The sequence below is a fragment of the Cygnus olor genome, chromosome 8 (genome assembly GCF_009769625.2).
Source record: "Cygnus olor isolate bCygOlo1 chromosome 8, bCygOlo1.pri.v2, whole genome shotgun sequence".
In the NCBI taxonomy this organism is placed as follows: domain Eukaryota; kingdom Metazoa; phylum Chordata; class Aves; order Anseriformes; family Anatidae; genus Cygnus; species Cygnus olor.
This window is the reverse complement of record NC_049176.1, coordinates 32,174,817-32,199,020: the sequence shown is the minus strand read 5'-3', so window position 1 is coordinate 32,199,020 and position 24,204 is coordinate 32,174,817. Positions and strand designations below refer to the sequence as shown.

Here is a 24,204-nt window from a genome sequence, read left to right as displayed (position 1 = left end):
GAAGCTAAATGGGACTTGCTTGCAGAAACAGTTTAAATGGTGAACTGGCAGAGTTCTTTCCAGAAAACTCCTGGAAATTGAGAATCCATTACTCCCTTTGGCTTGAAAGGGCTTTTAATTTGTGAGAAAGGCAGGTAAATGCTACTATTTTAGTGGAAACGGGCGACAGGAGGAAATAAAGTTTTGTGACAGTTCAGGCGAGGAAGTTTGACATTTGTACAGTTTTATGCAGAGAAAAGTTTTTGATGTGCTAGTGGTATTTGAGAATTTGTTGAATTGCCTTTTTAATTATTTGTCAAGGGCACCTAGAGTCTCGGAAATGTATTATTTTATGTTTTATAGGTTGAAATCTAAATAAATAAATGTTGTTGAGAGCTCAAATGACTGTGTGCACAGTGTGCAACAGCAGTTAAAATGCTTTGGTGCATTAAAAGTACGGAATATATTACAGCAGCATATTGAACAATGGTACATCTCATCTGGAGCCACGCATTCAATTTTGTTTGCCTACCCTAAGCTATAATTAAGATTGACAAGGTTATCCACAGAAGGAGAATAAATATTACAGGAATTTTTGATATGTTGACACATGACTGAAGAACTGTAAAAATTAAATTTCCGGACAACAAATGTGAACACAATTAAGACAAGGTTACTTCAGAAGAGGAGGGGAGTATCGGTGAGGAAATGCCTCGACGTGCAGCCCTTTTGCCGACGGAGGGGTCTGTGTGCCCCTGGCTGCGCGGCTCCCGCGGCGGGCACCAGGCGAGCACCATGAGCAGGCCGCAGAAGGGCTGAAGTATTTCTTGTTGTTCTCTCTGTGAAGAACGCTTTCAGGCTGAAAAGTATTAATGTTACAAACGTCGCTGTCGTGCATGCCGTAGCGGCTGCCCTGCCACCCTCCCGCCTGGCGCAGCGCGGCGCGACCTGGCAGCCCCGGCAGGCCGTGGCTGGGCGCGGTGGGATGCAGCTCCCCAGCTGCGGCGATGTCAGGCACTGCTCCTCTCGATACTCTCCCAGCACAGCAATGCGTTTCTGTCATTTTTTGCGTTAGCCAACTCTGCAATCGTGTTAGGGGCTCACCAAACCTCTTTCGCAGGTATTCCCCGTGCAGGCAGGTGGCGGGCACCGCTCAGCCTCTCCGACAGCAGGCGGCACTCGGACTGGTGTCGAAATCTGAGCCCTGCAGCTCCCCATATACCTAAAGCTTTTCTTTCCCTACTCACTCCTACCTTTACTCCTAACTTATCTGCTGCTTCTCTTTTTTTGACCATAGCCAGCATCACACACTCCATCTTTCATTCCTCTTTTCCCCTGGGGCTAACCACCTACATCCTATTTTAAGATCTATTTTCAGCTCACTCTAGCAATTAACATGCAATATTGAAATAAGTCTGGCCAGCAAAATTATTGGGTCATTCCACTGAAATGCCCATTATAGATAAACATGCAATCAGGCATCTGTGGCAGTGCACGAAGTCAGCCCTCCATTATCCTGCAGTGCATGGATAGCCATAAACACGCTTCTGTACACACAAACAGAATTTGTATTAAAAATATTGGAAATAATTAAGTCAAATTCTTCCCTGGATATAAACACAGAGCTTTCACTGCAGTTAATTGGAGCTGAGTATGTGTAACAGTTGAAAGCTAGGTCATTATTTTTTACAATGGTCTGCAAATATGTAATTTACGTGCAATTATGTAGGTAAATTCTCTGTCTTCTACTAACAAAAACAAGAAACGAAGGCCAAACATGCTTACTTTTAAAAACCATGAGGTTCCAATTCTCCACTCTTTTTGCAACTAATATCATCCGTTGAAATGCATAATGTCAGTCTTTGCAATCAGGCCCGTCAATTTTATTCCCGTGATGCATTCAAAGTGCTGTCAGCGTGGCGGTGCCCGGCAGCGCATGCGTCCCGCCCGCACCCGAACGTGGCTCTGAGCGGGTGTCCCCGGAGGGGCGCAGCAGGGGGAAGCGAAGTGGGGGTAATCCCCCAGTGGGGCTGCCCACCAGCCAGCTTTCCCTTCCTCTGCGTATTGTGTAAGTCAAAAAGTTGGAACGCAGCAGCTTCTGAAATTTGATTATTCTGTCAAAATGGTGGTGTGGTTCCCTGAGCCACAGCTCTGCCATTCTGAGTTTTGTGTTTTGAGTCTCTTCCGCTTATTTGCAGATTTTTTCAGAAGGTCCTCCCTGTGACCGGACCAGGGACTTTGGGGGATGGCACTGACTTACGTTTTTGTTTGGGGAAGTCAAGCAAGCTCTGAAATTTGCAGATAGCAATCTTTTCTTATTAATCAGATGTTATGTAATATTTATTCCTTTAACAAAGAATTAAAACGTATTGCAGGTACATCTACATCGTTGCAGTGAAAGGAATAACAATTCTAATATCAGAAAGATGCTAATTATCTAGCCGAGCACCATCCTGAAAATGTATACAGTCAAATGAAAATAAGTAGCGTGTATGACAGTATTGGGTGGGTTTGGTCCATTTTTTTGAAGGTTTCTTTTCCTTCTAGGGAAGCGTGGCACTGGCTGCGGGAGCTGCTCGGCTGCGGCCGCCTGGGGCTCGGCGCGGGGACCTCCCCGCAGGGACATCCCGCACTCGCCCTGGGCAGCCGGCTCCATGGGGCTGGGGCCGTGGGCAGGCAGTGCCCCACTCGTGGCTCGGTCCACACTTTCTTAATAAGCCCGCGAATTCCAGCCAGCTGTCTTTGCTCTGTTATAGATCAGGCCAAATCATTGATGTTTGCCTAGTTGCTGTTAAAAAAAGAAGCTATACTTTAATATTTTACAATAGGGATGTGATTTTAAGATGAGGAAAAGAGGTTAATGCCTATATCTCTTCTTTAGGAAGATGTTTTTCTTTTTTATTCTGGAGTTGCAGATACTGTTTATGAGACAAGCTGATTAATCTCAGTTGTATGTGGCTCTCAAAGATTAATAACCTCATTCTGATTCGTGCTATTTATGGTGCAAATGCAGTATTTTTAAAAATACTGAGAAGATGTGGAGCAAATATTTTCCAGCCATCCCAGCTCACCATCCTAGACTGACTGTATTCCTTCTGTTCTTGAAACACTCGCTTAAAAGCACGTAGCTGCTTTCTGTCGCACCCTGCAGCAGGACTAACAGCACCGACAGCGTGTAGTTGGATGTGTTAGTGCCTGTGGGGATCGGTCTCTTTTCTTGATTTTTTTTTCTTTTTATGCAGTTGCTAGAGTAAGGTCTTTGACCCTAATTCTTATATAAAAATATGCTTGGGATATTGTTTACAGTCGGTGAAGCCTCTGTTCCCGTTCAGCACTTGCTGAAGCAAAGCAGTTACCCGAGGAGAGCCTCGTGGAGGAGGAGCTGCGACGCGGGGAAAATGTCGGTGCTCCCCTGCCCTGCGTGCCCACCCGAGGACAACCACTGCCCCGTTGCTCTGTGTCTGTTTCTGAGCATTTTTATATCAGAGTGTGGCTGCTGCATTAATAAAACCAACAGATAAAAGGAAACCCAGAAATCTAAAACTGGCTCAAAGTGGGCGGGCGGCTGAAACCGTTCCGTGCTCTCTGGGAAGCAGCATTTAAAGTGTTTGTCTAGGAAGGAGTGGGAAAGGTGCATTAGCAGTCATAGGAAATGTAGCTATTTTTAATGAAGTCACTCTTTAGAAATGTCACGGTGAGGTTCCACATGGACTTTCAATTATTTCTGCCCGGAACGTGGTCAGGTTTGGGGTTTGTTTGGGTGTTTTTTTATTTTTGCTTTCCTGGCACTGTGAATTCAGCTTACTGCTGAGAGTCAAGGTAAATTCCTTCCAGATATATTTAATCAGAAAAAAAGAAAAAAAGAAAAAAAGTGCCTGTTTCTTATGATGAAGGCTCCCAAGCTCCGCGGGGCTGTAACCCTCTGGCGTTCAGCAGTTCTGTGCGTGCTCGGGGTGTAACAGGCTGCGCGTGCTGGCTGGCTCTTGACTGGCTCCGGGAATTAAAGCAGGAAACAATTTTTTCCGTTAATTTAAATAAACATTGATAAATAGATGTGTATGTGTGGGACGAATTTTTAAGCACGATGGCGTACTGCATAGCTCATTCCAGGGAAGCGTTCCCGTTCCTCATGCGGGATGTGCAGCGCGCCCCGGGGGGGACGAGGGCCGTGCTGGGGGGGTCCCACTGCCAGCTGCCTCGTGGGGCCGCGGGGCGATGTGTGGTGTCACTGCACCACTCGGCCGCCGCCTTTCCATCCTTCTCAGCGTGCTACCCGGTCGTGTTTGGGCTTGGCCATAACTGATTTTACCTTCAAACAGCCTTCCGAGAAGGCGTAGGAATCCTAAGTGTTCCTGTAGAGTGACTGCACAGTGATGGGTGCACAGAACATAGCGACATAGTTACCACAGCAGTTGTCCGTGGTTATGTGCATCGATGTATGTAACTGTGTCATATGGAAAAAGGATAGTCATAGGCTGGTTGGGTAGCGAGTTGCTGTGTTTTGCTTCCCAGAGAGCCACATTGGTTGGCGTGGAGAAGGGCGAGACACGGGAGGTGCCGCGATCCAGCCAAGCAGCCCCGTTACCCACTGAGGACTTTGATGGGGCAGCCGGAGCGCTCCCAGCTCTGCCCAACGCGAGGAGCCAGCCGTGCCCAGCAAAGGGCCAGCCGCGGGACGGGAGGAATTGTTAATGCTTCTAACACCAGTTAGCTACAGTTTATAAAACAAGTGCCCGCGCAATCATTCTCTGGCCAGCACTGATTTTACTAGTCAAAACAGCATAAGACATTATTTAATGTAAAAATGTACAGAGATTTGTTTGCAGCTGTTCTAGTTAAATATGAATTTTAATGTACATGGTATGTTTGCGGTCTGATTACCTCACCTGTTAATACACTCGGCATTTTAATGCACCACATATAGAGGTTATCAATAATTGATTCATTGTTAAAAAGCCTATTTGTTCTGTGACACCAGAGATGTGAGATCGTTACTTTCAAAAGAGGCGGTTCTGTCGTTCCACCTCTTTTGCAAGTAAAATGATCAGCTAACGTATTTTGCACATCAGTAAGACAGCTGGATATTTTTTCAAATGAAAAGAAAATGAAAAGAAAAAAAGGAATTCCCACTAGTTATTATTAAAAGGTCTGTTTGTAGGTAACGTACTGAAGGAAACTACCGAAGAGCAGTTCGTTCTTACACAAAGGTTACGCAAACGTTGTCAGGTTATATCCAACTCTGCCTCAGAGCAGTCACACAACCTACAGTCATCTCTGAACAGATTCAAAAGGGGATTTCCCAGTAATTATAAAGCTATTTGCATGCAGTAGGTCAATGGATGTTTTTTTGGATAGATTGCTCGTCCTTCCTCTGTGTGCACTGGTCACTCACGTCTTCAGCAGACAACCCGTGGTGAGAAGTGCCTGGCGCACAGGCATGAATCCAAGGAGCTGCTGCTGCACAGAGGCAGCGGGCAGGCATCAGATGCAGCGTACCAACGTCGGTGTGGCGACCAGGCTCATTTCTGAGCTCCGCACAGCTGACGCTGAGAAGTCAGTCATGGGAGATTGCAGTACTGCCCCGGGTGGGCGTGCCGGGCTGCTTCCCAGTGGGAGTTTGGGAACAGGAGGAAAGTTTGCCAGACTGGTCATCGCGTTTGGCTTCAGTTTAGCAGGGCCGCGGGTAAGGAGCAGGAGCGTAAACTGAGCAGCACCGTGCGGGTGCTGCTGCTGGACCGGCCAGCCTCTGGAGGGCCACGTCTGGCGCTGCCCTCAGCCAGGCTGAGCAGATCAGGGTGAAATCCTGCCCTGGCCGGACCCGCTCGGCGGTGTGTGGGGACCGGTGGCCGTGGTGGTCCCGCGCACTCTGCGGGCGGCATCTCACGGTGCGCAAAGAGCCAGCCGAGCGGAGGTGGAGGTGGCGCTAGGCATCTGCTGCCTCGACCGCCTTCTGTAAAAGGCTGCACTGCTCTGGTAACGTTTCTTTTCACAATGAATGAGTCAAGTGGAAATATGGCATGGAAAATGAGAATAGGCTCCTAAGGTGCTCAGAAAACGTTCATCCTATTAGCAGTAAAGGCATAAAAATGACAAGCCTAGGCACAACATTTGAAGATCTGTAAAAAAATCGAAGTCATCCTCTCAGATGTGTAATAACCCGTTCCTGTCTTAAGCTCAGTCCATTTTAAGAGGCACGTGTAGGCCGGTTCTTACTTTTTCGTCTTACTTTGCTTGTGAGAGTAGAGAGCTTCGCGCTGCTGCCAGTCGTCCTGCGCTGTCGTGGCGGGCAGGTACGGCATATCCCAGCTCGGCCTCGCCCCACAGGTGCAGGAAGCACTGCTGTAGCTGAGGTAATCGAAACACCCAGTACCGTCCTCACACTTTGCATCACTCAGTTAAAGGCAGGGAGATAGTGTATCAGATTATACAGGGTTTTCTTCTATAAACACCAGAAAACTAAGCACTATGTGAAACAAGATCTCAGATTTATTATCTTCCAGCGATTCCAAAGCCTTTCTGCTGTGCTTTGCCATTCTGAAAGCAAATGCTTTTCTGAACCTTTTCCATTATCATGTGTGGCAAGAGTTGTTTAAATCTTAAATGTGAGTGGTAGGGAAGGGACTGGACCCGGGATATATCCTTTAAAAGATGAAAATTCATACAAGTGCTGAGACTACAGAACAGATGAAGTTCGCTGGCATGCTGCTGCAGTGAAGCGAGGCCTTTGCCTGCCTTTCCTTGCAGAGAGCTTAAGCAGAGAGACCAGGGCCAGCAAGGGGGACGTGTCCAGCACAGGGCACCTCGCAGGGACCCCCTGCGGTTATTCCACAGGCGCAGTTACAGAAGCCTCGAGACACCGATGGGTTACGTCGGTGTGAAGGCTTGCCCTGAGCGGCTGCAGGCCCTGCCGAGCAGCCCCGCCGGCTTGCAGGGGTGCTGCTGACACTGGGGAGCTCGGCCGGCGGCGTCGACACTGCGCGGTGCCGATGGCAGCGCCAGGGAGCTGTGCTGTTGGCCGCGGTGCTGCGGGGCCAGCAAGCCTGCGGTGGCTGCAGCTGGGCACGTCCGCGCACCAGGCTCCTGGGTGTGCACGAGCCAGCGCAGCTCCATCTCTAACCTCATCTTCTCTTCTGAGTACAGAGGTCATTCTTCTTCCTCCTGAAAGCTTCGTAATAATGAAGGGTTGCAGCACAATTAGATTTCCGTGATTTTTATTTATTACTAAGATTCCAAACAGCAGTATATCAGAAAACTAAATGTTCCAAGAGATAAGCACAGACGAAATCATGTATCAGCCCTAGTAGAAGTCATATGAATTGAGTTATTTAGTTATTAGTTTGGGTGGAAAATTCTATTTCATGGAAGCCTCTGAGATTTTAAATTTTATTTTCATTTTGCAGTGGGATGAAAATAACCTCTCAAATATTTCCACAAAAATGGAATTGGTGAAATGGCCTTGTCTGCTAGCTGCACTTCCCTAAATGTATTAGATCCTGACCTGAAATATAGTACACCTGCACGTAGTCTCTGCTCTGCCTGACAAAGAGCAAAGATTTCAGCCATAGATCATTCCAAGTCGGGAGCAGGGACTCGAGCCCAGGCCTATGATCATGTCAGAAACTTCAGAGAAATGGGTTGCTTCTCTTGCGCTGCCTTTTGGATTATTTGCACAGTGATGAAAGAAGCAACAGTGGCTGCTCTCACACAGCACCCTGCCAGGCTGCCAAGAAATTGCTGCAGGGAAATGTGTAAAAATGCCAAAATACAATACAGAATGCCAGAATATTTTCATTCTTTTTTTTTCTTTTCTTTTTAAAATTTAATATATTTTCACAATCTGCTTCTCTGAAGAAAAAAAGAAAAAAGAAAAAAGAAAAAAAGCAAGGGAGTACTCGAGTTGTTACAACAAAAATCCTAAAATATTGCACCATTAGCTGACCCAGACAGCTTGGAATTTGCAGACAAAGAGGAAAAATACCGACACTGAGATGTGCAGCACCCGCAGGGGGTTTGGCGGGGTGGGAGTGCGGCTGCTCCACAGCACCCAGGACACGGCTGTCGAAGAGCGCCGTGCCCTGCCGTCTGCGGTGTGTGCTGGAGCAACACTGCTGTTGGATTTCTACCTCTTTTTCTGCTTTTTTTTCTTTTTTTTTTTTTTTTTAAACATGCATCTTCTTTCCCTGAAGTTCTGTCGTGCGCCCTTTCCCCACGGCTCCGTTCCCGGCGCGTGCCGGCCTGCGCTGGGCAGCGGCCGGAGGCGCTTGTGTGCGCGGTGCTTCTCCATGAGAGCTGGTGGAAGAGATGGCTTTGTGTGGAGAACGCTCCTCTTTGGCATGTGGTGGGCAAACTGCACGGGAGCACAGAGGGCTGCAGACGCTCTGGTCAGACTCCTGTTCTCTCTGTTTCGTCTCGCTTTGACCGGCCTCACAGCGTTGCTGTGCCGGGCAGTTAAACTGCACGCGGAGAGCTTGGCTGCCCTGGCCGGACTCGCAGGTGCCTCCGTGGCTGGTTATTTATTTCTGAACTTGCCATCTCTGCTATAAAAAGATTTGCAATACCCCAATAATAAATGCATTCATCGCCACATCTTCTGTAATCACTACAGTTCCTGAGCTGCTATTTGGCACTCATTAGCTGAAACTCCCATTCACCTATAATTTATGAGAAGCATACAATTATGTGTTATCACTACTTCAAGTGATTACTACACTGTATGTTTTTAAGATAATGGCATGAAACACTCCATGATGAATTATACCTCTCTAGGTAGCTTTGCTTCTGTCATTAACTCTATTATTTTACTAAAACCAACCTGGAGAGAATTGTATTGCAGGGTTAGCATTACCTCCTCAAACAAGAGTCCCGGGTCAATACCGATCCGATAAAGGACACGACACGGTACACAATCATCTCCTGTCTTGTGTATCTTATTTACCCATATTGTCGATATTATTATAAGTAAATCCTAAAATACCACTTGTTTCACTTGGAAATAATGTTTTTTTCATCAAGCTTTGAGTGAAAAATAGCCTATTCAGAAAAAAACGTGAAACAAAACCTGAATATTAGGAAATCAGATGGCAGAGGAAACAGTCCAATCACTTTATCCTTTTTACAGTGACATGATTTGTAATAATAGATATCTCAGACTGACCGGTATGCCAGAAGTTAGTAACTTCTAAAAATACGAAAAAAGGCCTGCAGATCCGTGTAAAGGCCAGTAAAAGATGCCTGTTTTTTCTTTTCATTTTGCGCTTTCTTGTTGCATTGTTTTTGTTAATGTCCACGTACCAGGAAGCGCTCCCAGCGCAGCTCCCCGGGGCTGTCGGGGCGCTGCCCGGTGTCCCCGCGGTGCCGGTGACAAACCCGGTGGCACGAGGGTGACGGTGCCCTCAGGGGGAGCGGGGCAGCTCCTCGCCGGCCGTCCCCCCCGACCACGCTGCCGGCCTGGGCTCTCCTGCACCTTCTGCCACCCCTCGCAGCTGGCGCAGCCGCGCTGCTGTGTTCGTTAGCAAATTGCCGTGGTTATGTGCCTAGCAGCCATCCCACGCTCATTAATTTTTCCCTAGTGTGTGAGACTGTAATCTCCAGTTGTTAGCCCTCTCTTTTTGTCAGAACTTCAGTGAGGAAATCTTTGTTTTGTTTTAGCATTAAAAATAAGGACTGATGTGTCTGTTTTGAATCAGAACTAACCACAGTTAATTAGTATCATAGCTGTTTTAATTCCGTTGTATATTTCTGAATGCTAAAATCCTTGAAGAAAATGCTGTGATATTGAAGAATTGGAAAGTAACACAGCGTTTTCATAGACCCGATGCTTTCTCATTCTCTAGGCAAGATCCTTTGCCTAGATCCATGGTCTCAGAGCTTATGTTGCTTTTCAGTCCTTTAATTTGTGTTTCATTGTCATGTGGCAAAAAGCAGGGAAAGAATTTACCATCTGGATTGGCTTTCACCATCAGAAGAAACAGCTGACTTATCTATTGCTGTAAAACAAACATGATGGGCTCTCAAATTTTCAAAGACTCCTCTCCCTTAAGAAATAGTGCAGAATAATGAGGACAAAACCACGCAGCAAATTGTTTACTGACTTTTCTGCATGGGAAAATTCTTTTTCTTAATTTTGGGAAGTGCGTGTTCCTGTATCACAAAGCTGTAGGAGTTAATAAATATCAAATGCAGCAGCCAGCATTTTGCAAAGTTTCAAACAATATGACTAAGCCAGGAGTTACTCACTAAAAATGAAACCGAGACTGTCAGAACCAGTAACCTTGGTCGATGCTGTTTCTGGGTCTTCAAAGAGAAAATCTGTGCTTCCATGAGGTAATTAAAAATAATAATTTGCAGCTTTACACTGTATTTTTTGTTCATTTTGATATGAAAACATCTGAGAAAAAGGGTGGGAAGACATAAGTAAAAACCCAGCCACAAATGAATTCTGGCAGCTGGGATGCTTTTGCTTTCCCTGTCCCTGCCCAAGGTGCGGGGCTGCCTCCAGGGGCGCAGGATGTCCGCGGGGGTGCTGGGGGTGCTGAGCGAGAGCAGCCGGCAGGGCGGATCGAGCAGGGAGGAGGAGGAGAAGTACTTCTGCAGCCAGTTTGTCCCTGCAACTCTGGGTGAGCTTGTTTGGGGTTGAAAAAATGAATTTGCCAAAGTTCTTCTGGAGCATCCCCGGAGGAGACCGGAACCTCCCTGGTTCCTGCGGCTCCTTCCCAAGTGTCTGGAGGTCTGATGTCCGCTTGCTTACGGTGAAAACGGGAAGGGCCCCGTGAAGAAGAGTTAAGTTGTTGGTTTATCAATTTTGGTTTGAAAATACAGCCTTTGCATCACATACATCCCATAGTTACCACTCCTAAAATCACCTGTTATGTCCTGAGGTCCTAAAGGATTTTAATTAATCTTTTAATTAATCCTTAATTATTTAATCCCTTAATTAATATTTAATTAATTAATCACCCTTTATATCCTAAAATCACCCTTTAGCACAGAAGCAGATAAGCACTGAATTAGAGCAGTGTCTGTTTAAATTAATGCAGATATTCTGGCCCTTGATTGGGAAAATATTTTTAGAGAATGATCAAAACATTTTTCACAGAAAAAAAAACCACCAAATTATACTTTCGGTTAAAAGTCTTATTATGCTACTTATTACTTATATTCTACTGATTTTCCATTAGAAAGTTTCCTATGCAGAGATGACTCCATCTTTTCTCCGCGGGCAGGTATAATATCCCGAGGCGTCTCAGGGCGGCACGAAGCCGGTGGGTGCTGGCCGGGCTCGCTGTCCCTCAGCCCTTCTCTCTCCATCGTCCGTCTCCTCGGCAGGTCGGTGGGCACCGGGCAGCTTTGTCGTGCCCCTCTACAGGGCAGAAAAACTGACCTGTCCTCACGTTATGAGCTCTGTGTCGGTGCTCTGGAATGGTGGAAGTGGCACAGGAGCAGAGCAGGGAGGTTAATTATGCTAATTACTCATAACAGTTCAGGTAGCATGAATCCCCATTTATCTCAGGCAGTTTGCCAGATAAAACGCTCATGCGGTTATCTATTCCTTTTGAAAAAGTCCATGGGTCAGCAAATATTTAAGGAATTATCTTGGTTTCTGCCTGAATTTGCAGTTCTCCATTCTAAATGGCTGCTCTGGAAGGCAGCGTAACGGGCTGCTGAGCGTCACAGAACAGAGGCTGGTTGGTGTGGAAGAACGTCTCCCTTTAAAGGAGGTAATTACGAGTAAGTGCACTGATACGGTGCTAAATGAATTACTTAGATGCAAACAGCAGGTAAAAAAGTCTCAGACGCGTCTAGTGTGTTCAGCTTAAAAGGGGGCAGATGCTGTGACATCGCTCGCTCGCTTAGTGTCAGCGTGAGGCATTAGTGTGCTGCCTGCCCAGGGTGGCTCCGAGCAGCGCTGGTGGGAGGCTGGTCCCGGCTGGAGGCTCGCCCCAGCCTCATGCAGGATATTTTCCTGGAGGGATCCTGCCTGAGCAGCTCTGGAGGGACCCCTCTCTTCCAGCACCTACTTGCCCAGCACATGGACAGAGATGGGCTTGGAGACCTCCGTCCTCATTAGGGGAGGCACACAACATCTTCTGAGCCTGGAAAAAAATCCTCCTCTGGAAGGGTTTGGTACCAACTACAGCTTACGGTGATTTGACAGCTGAACACTTTCAGAGCAAAGATCAGAGGAAAAAGGCCCATTTGTGCATGCTCCCACTTCAGCACGGAGCCAGAGCTCCTTCCACCACCAACACAGCGGGAACGTTGGGACTGCTGGGTGTGGAAGGAAGCAGGGTACCGAGGGGGAAGGAGAGGGGCTCGGCAGCCCCACAGCCAAAGGGGTGCTGGGGAGCAGAAGCTGCGGTGGCCGCGGTGAGCTGGTGATGTAGTGACACGGTGACGTGGTGACCTGCTGATGTGGTGACCTGGTGGGGCTGGGACATGTGCGGGGGGGGCAGAACTGAGGGGCTTTCTGGGGAACCAAAGCAGCGCTTGCAGTGTTTGCAGGACCTTTAAATCGAACGCTGCAAAGTTCGTGAACATTTGCTGGGAACCAGTGGCTGCAGCGAGGAAAGGAACTGAAATCTATACTCCATCCATTAGCACCACTTATCTTCTAATGCTGGCCCGTCTGGTGCTGTTGCAGATGTAGCACACGCATCTGCAGTGGGTTTTTATTTGCTGTGAGCCAGGAAAGGGCAGAGGGCTCAGCAGAGGGGGGTGAGCGTGTGCTGGGAAGGTGCACCATTACGTACAGAAGCCCCATCACATCCCGGCTGAATGCTGCTGATATTTTTTGAGCAGAAAGCATTTTTAAGCGTAGAGCTAAGGACCTGCCGTACAATGGAGGTGCCAGGCAAAGCCAAGTTACGTCTGTTAGGTCTGTTCATGTTGCTGCAAGACCAAGCTTTGTGGGTCTGATTTTAGATGCTGTTTCGCAGCAGCCGCTGACCTCCCTTGCTTTACATAACTCCTGTTTATCAGACTTTCCAGAAACTGTCTGCAGATTTCTGGCCATTCACGACACAACAGTCTCCCTCTGCAGGATATTTTAACATCTGCATGTTTCCTAAATAATGTTGCTTCTTGGGGAAAGATGTTACTTCTCTGGGTGTCCTCCCAGGCCGATCCCCGACCCCGTGTTTCTCCCCTCCCCTGCCGCCTGGCCCGAGGCCGATCTCCTGGTAAAGCAGAGACATTTCAGCAGTGCTGGTTTTTGCAGAGGCTTTCTGCGTTCTGCAGAAAGGCTCTCTTTGAATGAAAAGCAGCTATAGCTCAATGCCTAAACCAATTTCACTGAAGAAAAGATGCTGCAGTAAGCAATAACAGCTCCATTAAGCGCTTCACACCTGCTTTCCCCACGGCGAGAGCTCGCCCACCGCAGGGTGCTGGAAGGGGGATGCTGTCGTCTGCTGTGGGAGTTGGCACCCAAAGCACCTCTTACATCAAACTGCAGACATCCTTCACGTCAAATCCTTCTCGCTTTTCGGGGAAAAGAAAGGATTCCAGGACTTTAGGTAAACGCGACAGGTCTTGTCACACAAACCGCAGCGGGATTACTGGTGTCAGACAGACAGCCTACACACAAGTGATTCGTGGTCTGACCTGGAGCCTGCCTTACTGCTGGGGGATTTATCGAGGAGGCACCCCAGGGGGTGCCACAAGCTGTCCCCCGTCAGAGGGGCTGGGCGGCGGGCCGGGGCGGTGGGAGCACCAGGTGGAGGCACGCGGGGCCGGGCGGGCCTGGCCGAAGGGTTCGGGGCCTGCGTTCAGCTACGGGTCTGTAAGGCAGCGTCTAAGGTACTTATCCTCGCGGCTTTGCGATTCGGGTCAAGTAAGTAATTGCACAAGGACTGGGGATAATGGTAGCTTTTGGTCTGACTTGAACGAAGATTTTTTGTAATTTTTCAGTACTGGCCAAGTACCATGCAGATTTAGCCCCAGACCATGTATTTAGGGCTGTCTGGAGACAAGAACGTGTCAGACAGGCACATGTCAGGCAGGCCTGCTGTGTGTGTGCACCCCGGGCAGGCTGCGTGCAGGGCAGGGGCGCGAGCTCCGCTGCGGCACTCGGGGGGCAGTCGTGGAAGGGACTGTGCACAGCCCTAATTAAACAAGTGGGAAGAGACGCTTTTATGGAGATTAATAGGTCTGTGTTTTCATTATTGGGAAGTAATAGACTGGAGAGCTAGGAAAGTGGGAGGCGTCAAAAAGAGAGGATTAAAAACTTTGAGGAAACTGGGTGAGACTATATTTTTCTGTGCTTGCAAATTACAGAAGATCATCCCCATTAATAATGATTAGAAAAATTGTAAAATACCTTCATCCGCATGACAACTAACATTAAAATCTAGTTTTTATGCTTGTTGAGTAGAGAATTTCTGATTATCATCATCAGTTACAAAATAAACTGTTTTTTTCCAATCTTCTAAGTTTAGAAATAGAAGAAATATCTCCTGAGTTCAGCTGTAATTTAATCGATAATTTTCCAAGCAATGTAAAGGTAAAAGGAGCAAAGCTCTCTTTTGTTTAAAGATTGTTACTCTTTCCTTAATTGTGCTCCTATGCTGTTATTAACTTATAAAAATAATCGGTGCTGTGCATAGAGTTTAAAACTTGCACTAGAGAAGGTGCTGCCGTGATGCGCAGGGGGTTTGAATTGAGCAGAGGTGAGGAGGGGAGCGTCGGGCACCGCCCGTGGGCGGCCGTGGGGTCGGTCTGTGTGGCCCGGCGCTCTGCGGGGCTCCGGCCTCGTCGGCTGCCACGTCTGCTGCACGCAGCCCCAAGAGGCACTGAGGAGGAGTTGGGCTCCTCGCTGGAGGACCAGGCTAATCCCGAGGGAACTGCAGCGGAGGCTCCCAGTTCCTCGTAGCGTTGCGTGAAAGCAGACCTCTGCTCGTACTCTCTTGAAAGCGTTCGTGGGTGTGCTTCGGGTTCCTGGAAGGTCTGCAAGCCTCCGGGGCAAATCTTCCCACAGCGCAAAACCAAATTTCGAGCTTTTCGTAAAGCTTAGCTTGGTGACTCCTCTTTGAGGATGTTTATCGCATTTTGCTCCAGTGCTCAGATGCTGTCCGAAGGCAAAGGCTTGGCTCAGCTCCCTGCTGTGCCCTGCGTGGGGGCAGGTGGGCACACGCCACCCCGTCCGCCCACACCTCCCGCGGCTCTCGCTGGCTCCCCTGGGAGGCCCCTGTCTCCTCACCGCCGCCTCCTGCCCACTCCCCCAGGATGCGACAGCTTTGTTGTTCCTGGTGGTTCTTTGCAAACATTCATCCATACAAAGTCGGTTGGTTACACCCCATATGTGGGGTGTGGAAAGACTGCTCTTTAGTAGAAAATTATAAATGCATGGAAAAACTAGAGACCAATCCTTCATTTAAAGGGAAAAAAATTCTCATTTGTCGCCCTCGTTCCCCTGAAATGAGGTGCGGAGAGCAGAAGCTTTGTTACAGTGCCCGGTCCCACGCCTGGGAGAATGTGCAATCCAAGCTGCCTGCAGGACACTTTGGAGCCATAAATGCATTTTCAGAAATGAGAAGTGATTCGTACACAGAAAGGGATTAAATTGGCTAGATTAGAAAACATTTCTGAGATGAATCATTTGATTGCTTCTTCCATGGAGTAAATATGCACTTTATCCATTGCATATTGCGTGCGTACTGGGAAAATACTGCACATTGGCTGCCATTTAATTCAGAGGCTATCCTCTGCAAAATATTTCAGCCAAGTTCTGCAACATTTTCACGTCATCTCATTCTCACAGGGTTAGGGAATAAGCATAGGTTCTGAGTAAATGTAGAGAAAAGGTTGCTTTGGGGTACCGAAGGAGCCTGTATGAGGAAGGACCTGTTTCCAAGCCCTTTTGAATATCATCTTCTGTTGGACCCGATGTGCTTCCACAACCCAACACGCTCAGGCAGTCTGAACAAGAACCCCAAATGGTTTCTCCTTGTTATATTTGTAGAAATACCTTTTGATTTTTTTTCCATCAAACTTGAAAGTCTTCCTCAACAACTAAAACTCTCTTCGATCTTTATTGCTTGGTTTTCATGTTTTACACAGCAATTGTACACTGCATTCCTTTTGTTAATTAGCACTGCATAAAAGACAGCTGGTTTTATCAGGTTTTCACCTCTATCCGTGACACCCCTGCACTAGGAGAGTACAGGCATTGATACTCAAAGCTTCTTCTTTGTTTTACAAAGCTATTGCACGTAAAATACTTTTGTGTATCAGATAAAACAGCAAGAGGTCCCATGTTGCCTTCTGTGCTGCTCTGTTTTGCCTTTTCTCAGCGTGACGGCCCTGAGACCCACAGGGCGGCGTTCACGGGCAAAGCGCTCGGGAGGCAGGGGTCGGTCGGACCCGTGCCGCTCCCAGGCGGGACAGCAGCCGCTGTCCCAGGGCTCGCTTTAAATCTGATGGGAATCCCGCTTTTGTTGTTAATTCTTAAACACAAATCTCAACTTCTATTAGCCCTTCTCTTCCTAAGCCAAGCTAATTTGTTCTTACGAGCTGCCCAGGCAGCGGGGCACTTGTGAGGCTCTTTTGTGTGCTGGGCAAGGAGGGGGCTGACTTCGTCTTGGTGAGAAGCAGCAGCATGATAACGCCTTCTTGCATGGTGAAGGGGGACAACGACACATAAATAAATGGCAACGCCAGTGTTAAGTGAAATTGTACCATCAGAAACACCCATCGACAACTGACCGCACCCAGCCGCTGCAGAAACGCGCTGTAGAAATACCTGGGAACGCCTGAGGTTTCCCTGTTTCACCCCAACCCTCTGTTGGTTCGCAATACGTCAGCGTTTGGAGGAATTTCAGAGCGGCTCCTTGCACTTTTAGAATGAGTCCAGAACCCACAAAACTCCTGCAGGGACTCACAAGCTTCTGTTGAGTTCTCCGTCCTCAAAGCGATGCTTCCCTCTGACATCCCAATTCTCTGCTATATAAACTGATTTCTTACCCCGTGCCGCACGCAGCTCCTATCAGAATTATCTTTCTTTTCAGATTCCATGTTGAGATCATTAATTAAATGACTGAATAGTTATTTTCATGATCCTTTCGTGAAGAATTTCAGCCCGATGCTTCTAGTTTCTTATTCCTAATGGGAATGTCATTTTTCCCTTTAAACAATGCCACCATATGCTTAAGCTACTAAATCACCATTTTCTTCTATTTAACAGTTTCCATAGTTGCACTATTTTAATGTTTTATCAAAGAGATTTATTGCATTATCTTCTGCTGTTGGATTTCCTTCATGTAAAGAACCTCTTTATCAAATAAAAATGTCCCATTAGTCTGTTGCACTTTGAATTACTTTCCTTCAACTTTTGAAGTCATTTTAAAGCCTTAAGTTCTATTGCGGTCCCAGTGGTTAGCCTAAAAATTGCCTGATTCACTCTCCCCATTTCCTTAAATGTAGATAATGGTTATTATTTTCCAGTCACATAGTACTTTTTTTTTTTTTTTAACACGCCCCTGGATTTGCAGTTTCCTACTTTCAGACATGAATCCGTTCAGACTTTTCCCTGCCCTGGACTCCGTTAGGCGCTCGGCCTGGTCCGTACGGCACACTGTGGGGCAGTGCTCGTTCCGGTTCTGAGCCGCTCCGCCTGGGCACGCTTCTCCCAGCCTTGTTTCCCCGTGCTTGCTGCCCAAGTTAGCTCTGATTTCTTTTGCTCGGGTCTCGTCTCCTGTCTGCTGGCCTCCTCTTCTTGCAACCAGTATTTCCTTCTCTGTGGCCAGGTGGTACTTGCAGTATCTCCACTGCTTGCGTTCTCACTGTATTCCCGTACTTTGTACAGCCTGTGCTTTGCTGGTATTTAATGGTTTTCTTCCCGTCATTAGGCTTTCTTTCCTGGCTCTCTGCTCCTTCATGCGTTTTCCTTGCGGCTCACAAAAACCATCTTTCTGACTGAAGTTCAAGAGTGCATCCCTAGTCGAGACAGCCTTTGCTCATCATTATTTGCAGTCAGGTGGAACCCAGACGGCGCTGCCTGAGCACTGCCCTAGCGCATGTCGCAGTGCCCCTGGGACTGCCGAGTACCTGTGGATGCCTGTCCAGCCTCCCGCTCTCCCACCCATCACCAGTGTCCCTAGGCTCTTTCCAGATGTTTCAGAAAGATGTTTTCAGGATCTGTGCCTCTGTGCTGCCGCTCCCGCACCTCCACGGCTGCGGCCAGGGGAAGGCGCGGGCTTCCCTTCCCAGCTAGGTGCTCGCCTGTTACTTGAGAGCCAGTTGCTGAGAAGTGCCATCAGAATTCTTCGCTAGCTTCTTACCTGCTTCCTTTATTCCTTCTTATCCCTTCCTTATTGCCGCTATTACAAGTTTCAGTAACTGTACTTGATGCCCTGCCCTTGGGACTTGTCAGTGACACGTTGTAGTATCCCGAAAACTGTGTTTCTCCTCATCCCAGTGTGCAAGTGAGCAATATGAGATTAAAAGCTATTTTAGAGAGAAATTGCAAATGTTTTCTAATGCACAACACAAAATACTGACGACAGCAGTATATTGCAGGGCTTAATTACCTTAGTAGAAGGTTGTACTGCCGTTACGCTAGGATGTTGGTTTGGGTTTTCTTTTTTGGTTGCATATCTACAGAAAAGATTTTCAATTAGCACTGACCTTTAATAGTCCTACTGGGATTTGATTCTACAGATGCTGAAATGGACTACGGATTAGATTTTTCAATACACCTTGTTCTTTGTATTTTCCAACTGATTACTTTCGGACAGTTGGCGGTACCGGGGCTGGTGCACTCAGCTCACAATTCCCTCGCAATCTCCAGTGCCGCGTTCAAACCCCTGAGGTATTGTGTCGAAATGCTGTCAAACTCTTCAGATAGATGTATTTTCATTCTGCAGCTGCACTTTTTACTCAGTCAAAAAAAAAAGTCTTTATGGAGGAATACTTCTGAACTACAATGTAGAAAGAAAGGAATCTGTCTGGGGTGCATCTGCGTCTGATTGTAGGGCGTCGTTACTCCCCGTGCTCTGAGTAAGGTGACTCTCCTACCCCAAAGAACACCATGTTTGATGCAATTGTGCTCATAAACAGTAACTGTGCAAAAGCTAAAGGATGGCATTTTAAACAAATCACGCTTACTTGTGTCACTGCCATACCACTAATGTCTTAAAAAATTTGTAGCAGAACTATGCTTTTCCTTTCATTGCTGTCTGCAGGGAACTCCATGCTAACTGAGTGCACGCTTACTTTGAGCAAGATGTCCTGAGCATGAGATTAGCAATTTCTTCTCTGTTGAGAAGAAAAAGACATTTTTTTAGATTCTAAGGTGTCATTATAGTTTTTGGTGGAGAAAGTTTTTTGGTTCCTTAACTAAGCAAGCGGAAGTTTATTGTGTCTTAGGAAAAGGACAGTAGTTCTGCACAGGCCTATGGCTGGTCCTCATGGGCTGACCCTGGAGCAGACTTGAGCTCAGGAAAAAACAAAGCTTTCTCCCTGGTGCTGCACTGAGCACTCACAGCAGGGAAATCAGGCGGGGAGAATACAGAGGAAAGACTTACTTGTTTATTGCCTGTTTGTAAGATAGGTTTTTGCGTTTATGATGATTTGCGAATTAACAAATGACTCGTATTTTGAGGTTCAAGTCTAAGATAATGTAGCTCTATTCAGTCTAAAAATCAGTGGCAGGTTAATGGTGTTTGAAAATGTTTAGATTTGCATATTTAATGGTTTCACTTTTTTCCCCAGGTGTTACTTGGAAGATGGAGCTTCAAAAGGTGCCTGGCTGAATCGGTCAAGTATTATTTTTGCTGGAAGTGATAAGTGGTCAGTAGATCCTCGAGTTTCAATTGCGACAGCAAATAGAAGAGAATACAGCCTGCAGATACAGGATGTAGATGTGACAGATGATGGTCCCTACACCTGTTCTGTGCAAACTCAGCATACTCCTAGAACGATGCAGGTGCACTTAACTGTACAAGGTATGTGTTTAAACTAATTGCAAATTGTTATTGAAGATGTACTAGAAAAATCTGTGTTTATAGATGGGAAAAGCCAGTTAAGCACTTTTTTTTTTTTGGATATATGCAGCCATAGACTGTATATATTTTGTAGAACATGTTTTCGCAATCCAATCTTTGATCAATTTAAGTCTACCTGCCCTTCACTGGTCATGCATAAAATTGGAATATATGTTGACAGTTGGATCCAGGTCCCAGCAAATAGATAGTATTAAATAGATCAGCAATTAACGCTAGCTGTGATTGCCCATTTTTGGTAAAATTTCTGGCATTGCCTGGCTTACCTGCAGCCTCTGCTGGGGGAGCAGACCCCAGCTGAAGTCATTCCCTGGGGGGCTAGCCGGGAGTCCTAACAGGCCATTTCAAAACAGGCACGTGCTCTGTTGTAGCTCATGATGGCTGCCTCAGCGCACAGTTTAATGAAAAACACCTGAACGTGGTTGTTATGCGGAGGGCAAAAATGCAAAAGGAAAATACAAGTACAGCAGTTCTGTTCCCTGGAGTGGTATTGTGCAGGTGTCTCTCAGTTTGCTGTAGTCTCCTGCGTGGCTCAAAATGTGGTTGTTCTGCATTGTGCTCAGCCTAGCCGTCGTGTATCGGTGCATGCTCACGTAGTGAGTTGGGAGAAGGTTTCCAGCCTTTGCATGGTCACATTGAAACCCGGTATTGCCAGAAACAACCTCACTTTCTTTGTGATGCCAAGATGTGTTCAGAAATAGGAACGGGGCTGGGCAGGAGCAGTGCCGGGGCCGTGCTGCATGCGGCGGTGAGCCGTGGCTCCGGGGGCTTCTGGCTGCCCCGTCGCCCTCGGCCTGGCCGTGGGGTGGGTGTCTTCCCCCGGGGCTCTCACCCAGGTGTCCCGCATTCCGCTGGTGTGTGAAAGGCGGAGTGTTTCATCTGAGCACCTCGAGTGCCTTCTCTGGTGTGTGCCATCACAAACACGGCTATAGCAGCAAGAATTAACTCATCAGCAAAATGAGAGTGAGTAAAGCAGTGTTTTTCAAAAATAGAAATGCACAGTTCGTTAAGACCAAAACAAACAGGATAAGACAAACGTAAGCTGATTTTGCTGTAACATAAAAATCCATAGTTTTTCTTTTAACGAGACCACAATTTTCTCATGGAAGTACTGACTAAGATCCCAATATTGTTAAGTAGAAAAGTCCATTTATTTCCAGGAGACGGTTTTCTGTTACAAGCACTGCAGAACGGGGGTGTCAGCTTTACTCAATATTGATAGTATTGTTCCAGGGTGAACAATTCTTAGTTTTGATTATCTTTGTAATAGTTAATGCTCTCGCACAAGGGCCTAAAAAAATAGTCGGAAATTAATTGCATTTATAAAACATATAAACAGGAGCTTAAAATTAATTAGGCTAACTGCAAAAATATAGAGAAATAATAACTCAATAGTTAAAATATGCATAATTATTAAGCGATTGCATTTATATCTTCAGAAATGCAAAGTATAACCTAAGGCTTTAATTTATTAGTCTTTGGTGTAATCATCATTAACATTTTCTTTTGCATTTTTATGAGTAATAAGGCAATGAATATAAAACAGAAGAATTGAAATGGCAATCTCTATTAATCCATATGGCAAACCAAAATCCCTTACAAATAACACGTATGAAATGCTTCTCAGACTAATTATTCTTAACCGCTGGACCTTTAGACCCTGATGGTTTGTATGTTAGACTGTAACTTTGTAAGCGCTAAGGGTAGTTGTGGCATAAAGAATATCAGGACAGCCAGAAAGCCATCACTCAGTCATTTTTACAACTTTTCCTCAGAGGCAGCTGTTCTGTGAAGACCTGTATGTGTGCTGCTTATATGGGGGTTTCAGGGAACACAGGCGGATTTATTTATAAGCAGTTGGACTGGGAGGTGGAAATGAAGAAGCTGTGACAGCACCAATTATTATTTCAATTGTATATATATTCAATTTCTTCAATATTAATTCAGTTTTATGTAAGAAAGAAGTATCAGCTCTGTGAACCGTAGCTAGAACAAGAGAACCATTTTCAAGACAAAGCCGAAAAAAATCACCAACTACTCACTTTTTCCTGCGTAGTGCCATTAGCAGTTAGCAAGAAGGGAAAGCTGCTGAGCTCCCTACGTGTAGGTCTCTGGAGGATGCCCCACCCCATCTCAGTGATAATTTTGCCATGTCTTCCCATTCCAGCTCATACTTTGATTACGCATTACCACAGATATTAATACTTATCAGCCGTGCAGTGGGAAGGGTTTTTGCCATGAGTGCCCAGCAGGTGGGACGCGAGCCAGGCCAGTCGTCCCCCACGGGTGGGATCCCACCTCGGACCAGCGCCCGTTTGTGTACGCTAATTGCGAGCCCTGCACTCGCGCTCGCTGCTGCCTTCACCTGCCCAGCCCTGCACCGCGGCGCACCTGCGCGGGGCTGCTGCATGCACGCCATCCGAATCGGGTCATCCATTGCTGCGCCGCTAATAAAGCCCTCGCTTCACCTTCCCTGTGCCGGGGCTCGGGGGGTGCGGCGCGAGATTTATGTGTCCTTTGAGATGGAGACAGACCTGTCTGAAAGTAACTGAGGCCGTAAAGGAAACATCAAATAGCTAATTGGTGCTGTAGCTTATGTGTGCTTTCCTCCAGAACAGGGTTCACAGGGATGACATAATAACATTTTATGGAGGCAGTTTTATGTTTCCCTTTTATATTGTTCATGACTTTGTATTGAAAGATTAGAAATAACTTCTGCTAGTGGGGAAAAATAAATGAAGGGAAAAGCAGATCTTTAGCCAAAGTAAAATCATTCAATCAAAGGGCTGGGTTTCCATTTACACCGTGAATAAATGATCAGCAGCAGATCTGGAGCAACACATGAAATAACAGGAGCAAAGAAAAATTTAAAAGCAAAGAGTTAGCCCTTTAAAATTCCTCTGCCCTACAGGCTGTATTCCATCGAATAACACTGAAAGAAGACATTCTCTTTCTGAAAATAGCAGAACTGGAGGAGCCAGGGGTGTATGCAGTGGGTTGTAAATTAAATGAATAAAGACTTATGTCTGATCATAAGCTCTCAAATAGGTTAAACTCCAGACTGAAAAATTATTTGCTGTGAAACCTCCACTTCAAAAGCTGTGTAAATCCAACTCTGCTTCTCTCTCTCTGTCTTCTCTCTCTCTCGTTTTTTTTGGTGAGATCTTTCTATACACACAGATCCCATAGCTCTCATTTTGAATATCCTCTACACTGCTATTTGGCCTGACAGTTTCTGATCTAATTTATCTAAGTGTTTCAGAGAATAAATACATTTTAATGGGTTAAGGATGTCTTAATTTCCATGAGTAAAACACAGAAAGGTAAAGAGGTCCAAGCCACAAAATCAGCATTTCTGCCAGCCTCCCTGGCTAAGCCTGTGGATGGTTCCTGTTTTGTTTTCCTTGGCACGTACGTTCAATAAATTCATCCCGCCTCCATTACTTCTCTTCCATTTTTATCTATTTACTGGCACTTTACCAGAGGATCCCAAAACAGTTTTGGCTGCATTGGTCCAAATGTTGTACACTCGCAGGTTAAACCACAGATGTTGTGCACAAAAAATTCCTGTCCCGTGAGATGATCAATAAAACAGCTGAAGGTAAGCAGGTGCCACTCCATCCCTGCCCCATGTGCAAACACAGGGAAAGACCCGGCAGGGTTTGGTGAGCTGGCCGCCAGCAGAGCCTAACATTGAACTTCAGCCTACCAAATCCCTGCACAAAGCTGTAGCGAGACCTCCAGGTCACGTTTAGATCAGTGCTACTTATTGCATAGCTAGACCTTTTTGTACCATGAAAATTATTTGAGGTAATGGTTAAAAAAAGAAAAAAGCCTAATGTGTCTTTAGCCCCCATTTACATCAGTGAAAGAAAAAACAGATGAAAGAGAGGAAGATAATCCAGTTAACTTTATTTCGGTGACCTTATTAAATGGGAGTGAGAATTATGAAGTAATTAATTAAAAGTTTAGAAGGTAGGAGTTTGTAATCAACTTAATCTACATCAGAGCCAGATGCTTGATCTGCAGAGTCGTGAACTGCAGATGATTTAAATATCAGATGTTTGCTGTAAGTAAAGTCAAAAAATGAAATACCTCTTACCATACTACATTGCCCATAATATTTCTACGAAAAGGTTGCCATTTCTGCCATTTCTAATCCGGCATTTATTATATCAAGGTTAGATTGCATCCTCTGAGCTGTGTTTCCCTTTCAAGGTGCAGAAATACT

At 46.4% G+C, this 24,204-nt stretch overlaps 1 protein-coding gene across 5 annotated transcripts in view; it reads left to right on the top strand.

Annotated features, from left to right (window-relative positions):
• Nucleotides 1–24,204, top strand: part of NEGR1 (neuronal growth regulator 1) — a 270,020-nt gene that overhangs the window by 97,319 nt on the left and 148,497 nt on the right. For 4 of the 5 annotated variants that reach the window (XR_005821905.1, XR_005821906.1, XM_040564961.1 and 1 more), the window contains exon 2: nt 19,684–19,916. Coding sequence is in view for 3 of the 5 variants with exons in the window: in XM_040564961.1 (XP_040420895.1) it covers nt 19,684–19,916 (233 nt within the window). In the remaining 2 variants the exon portion in view is untranslated. Of the gene's footprint in view, nt 1–10,282; nt 10,303–19,683; nt 19,917–24,204 lie in introns of those variants that run through there. The other variant, XM_040564963.1, reaches the window with a different exon arrangement.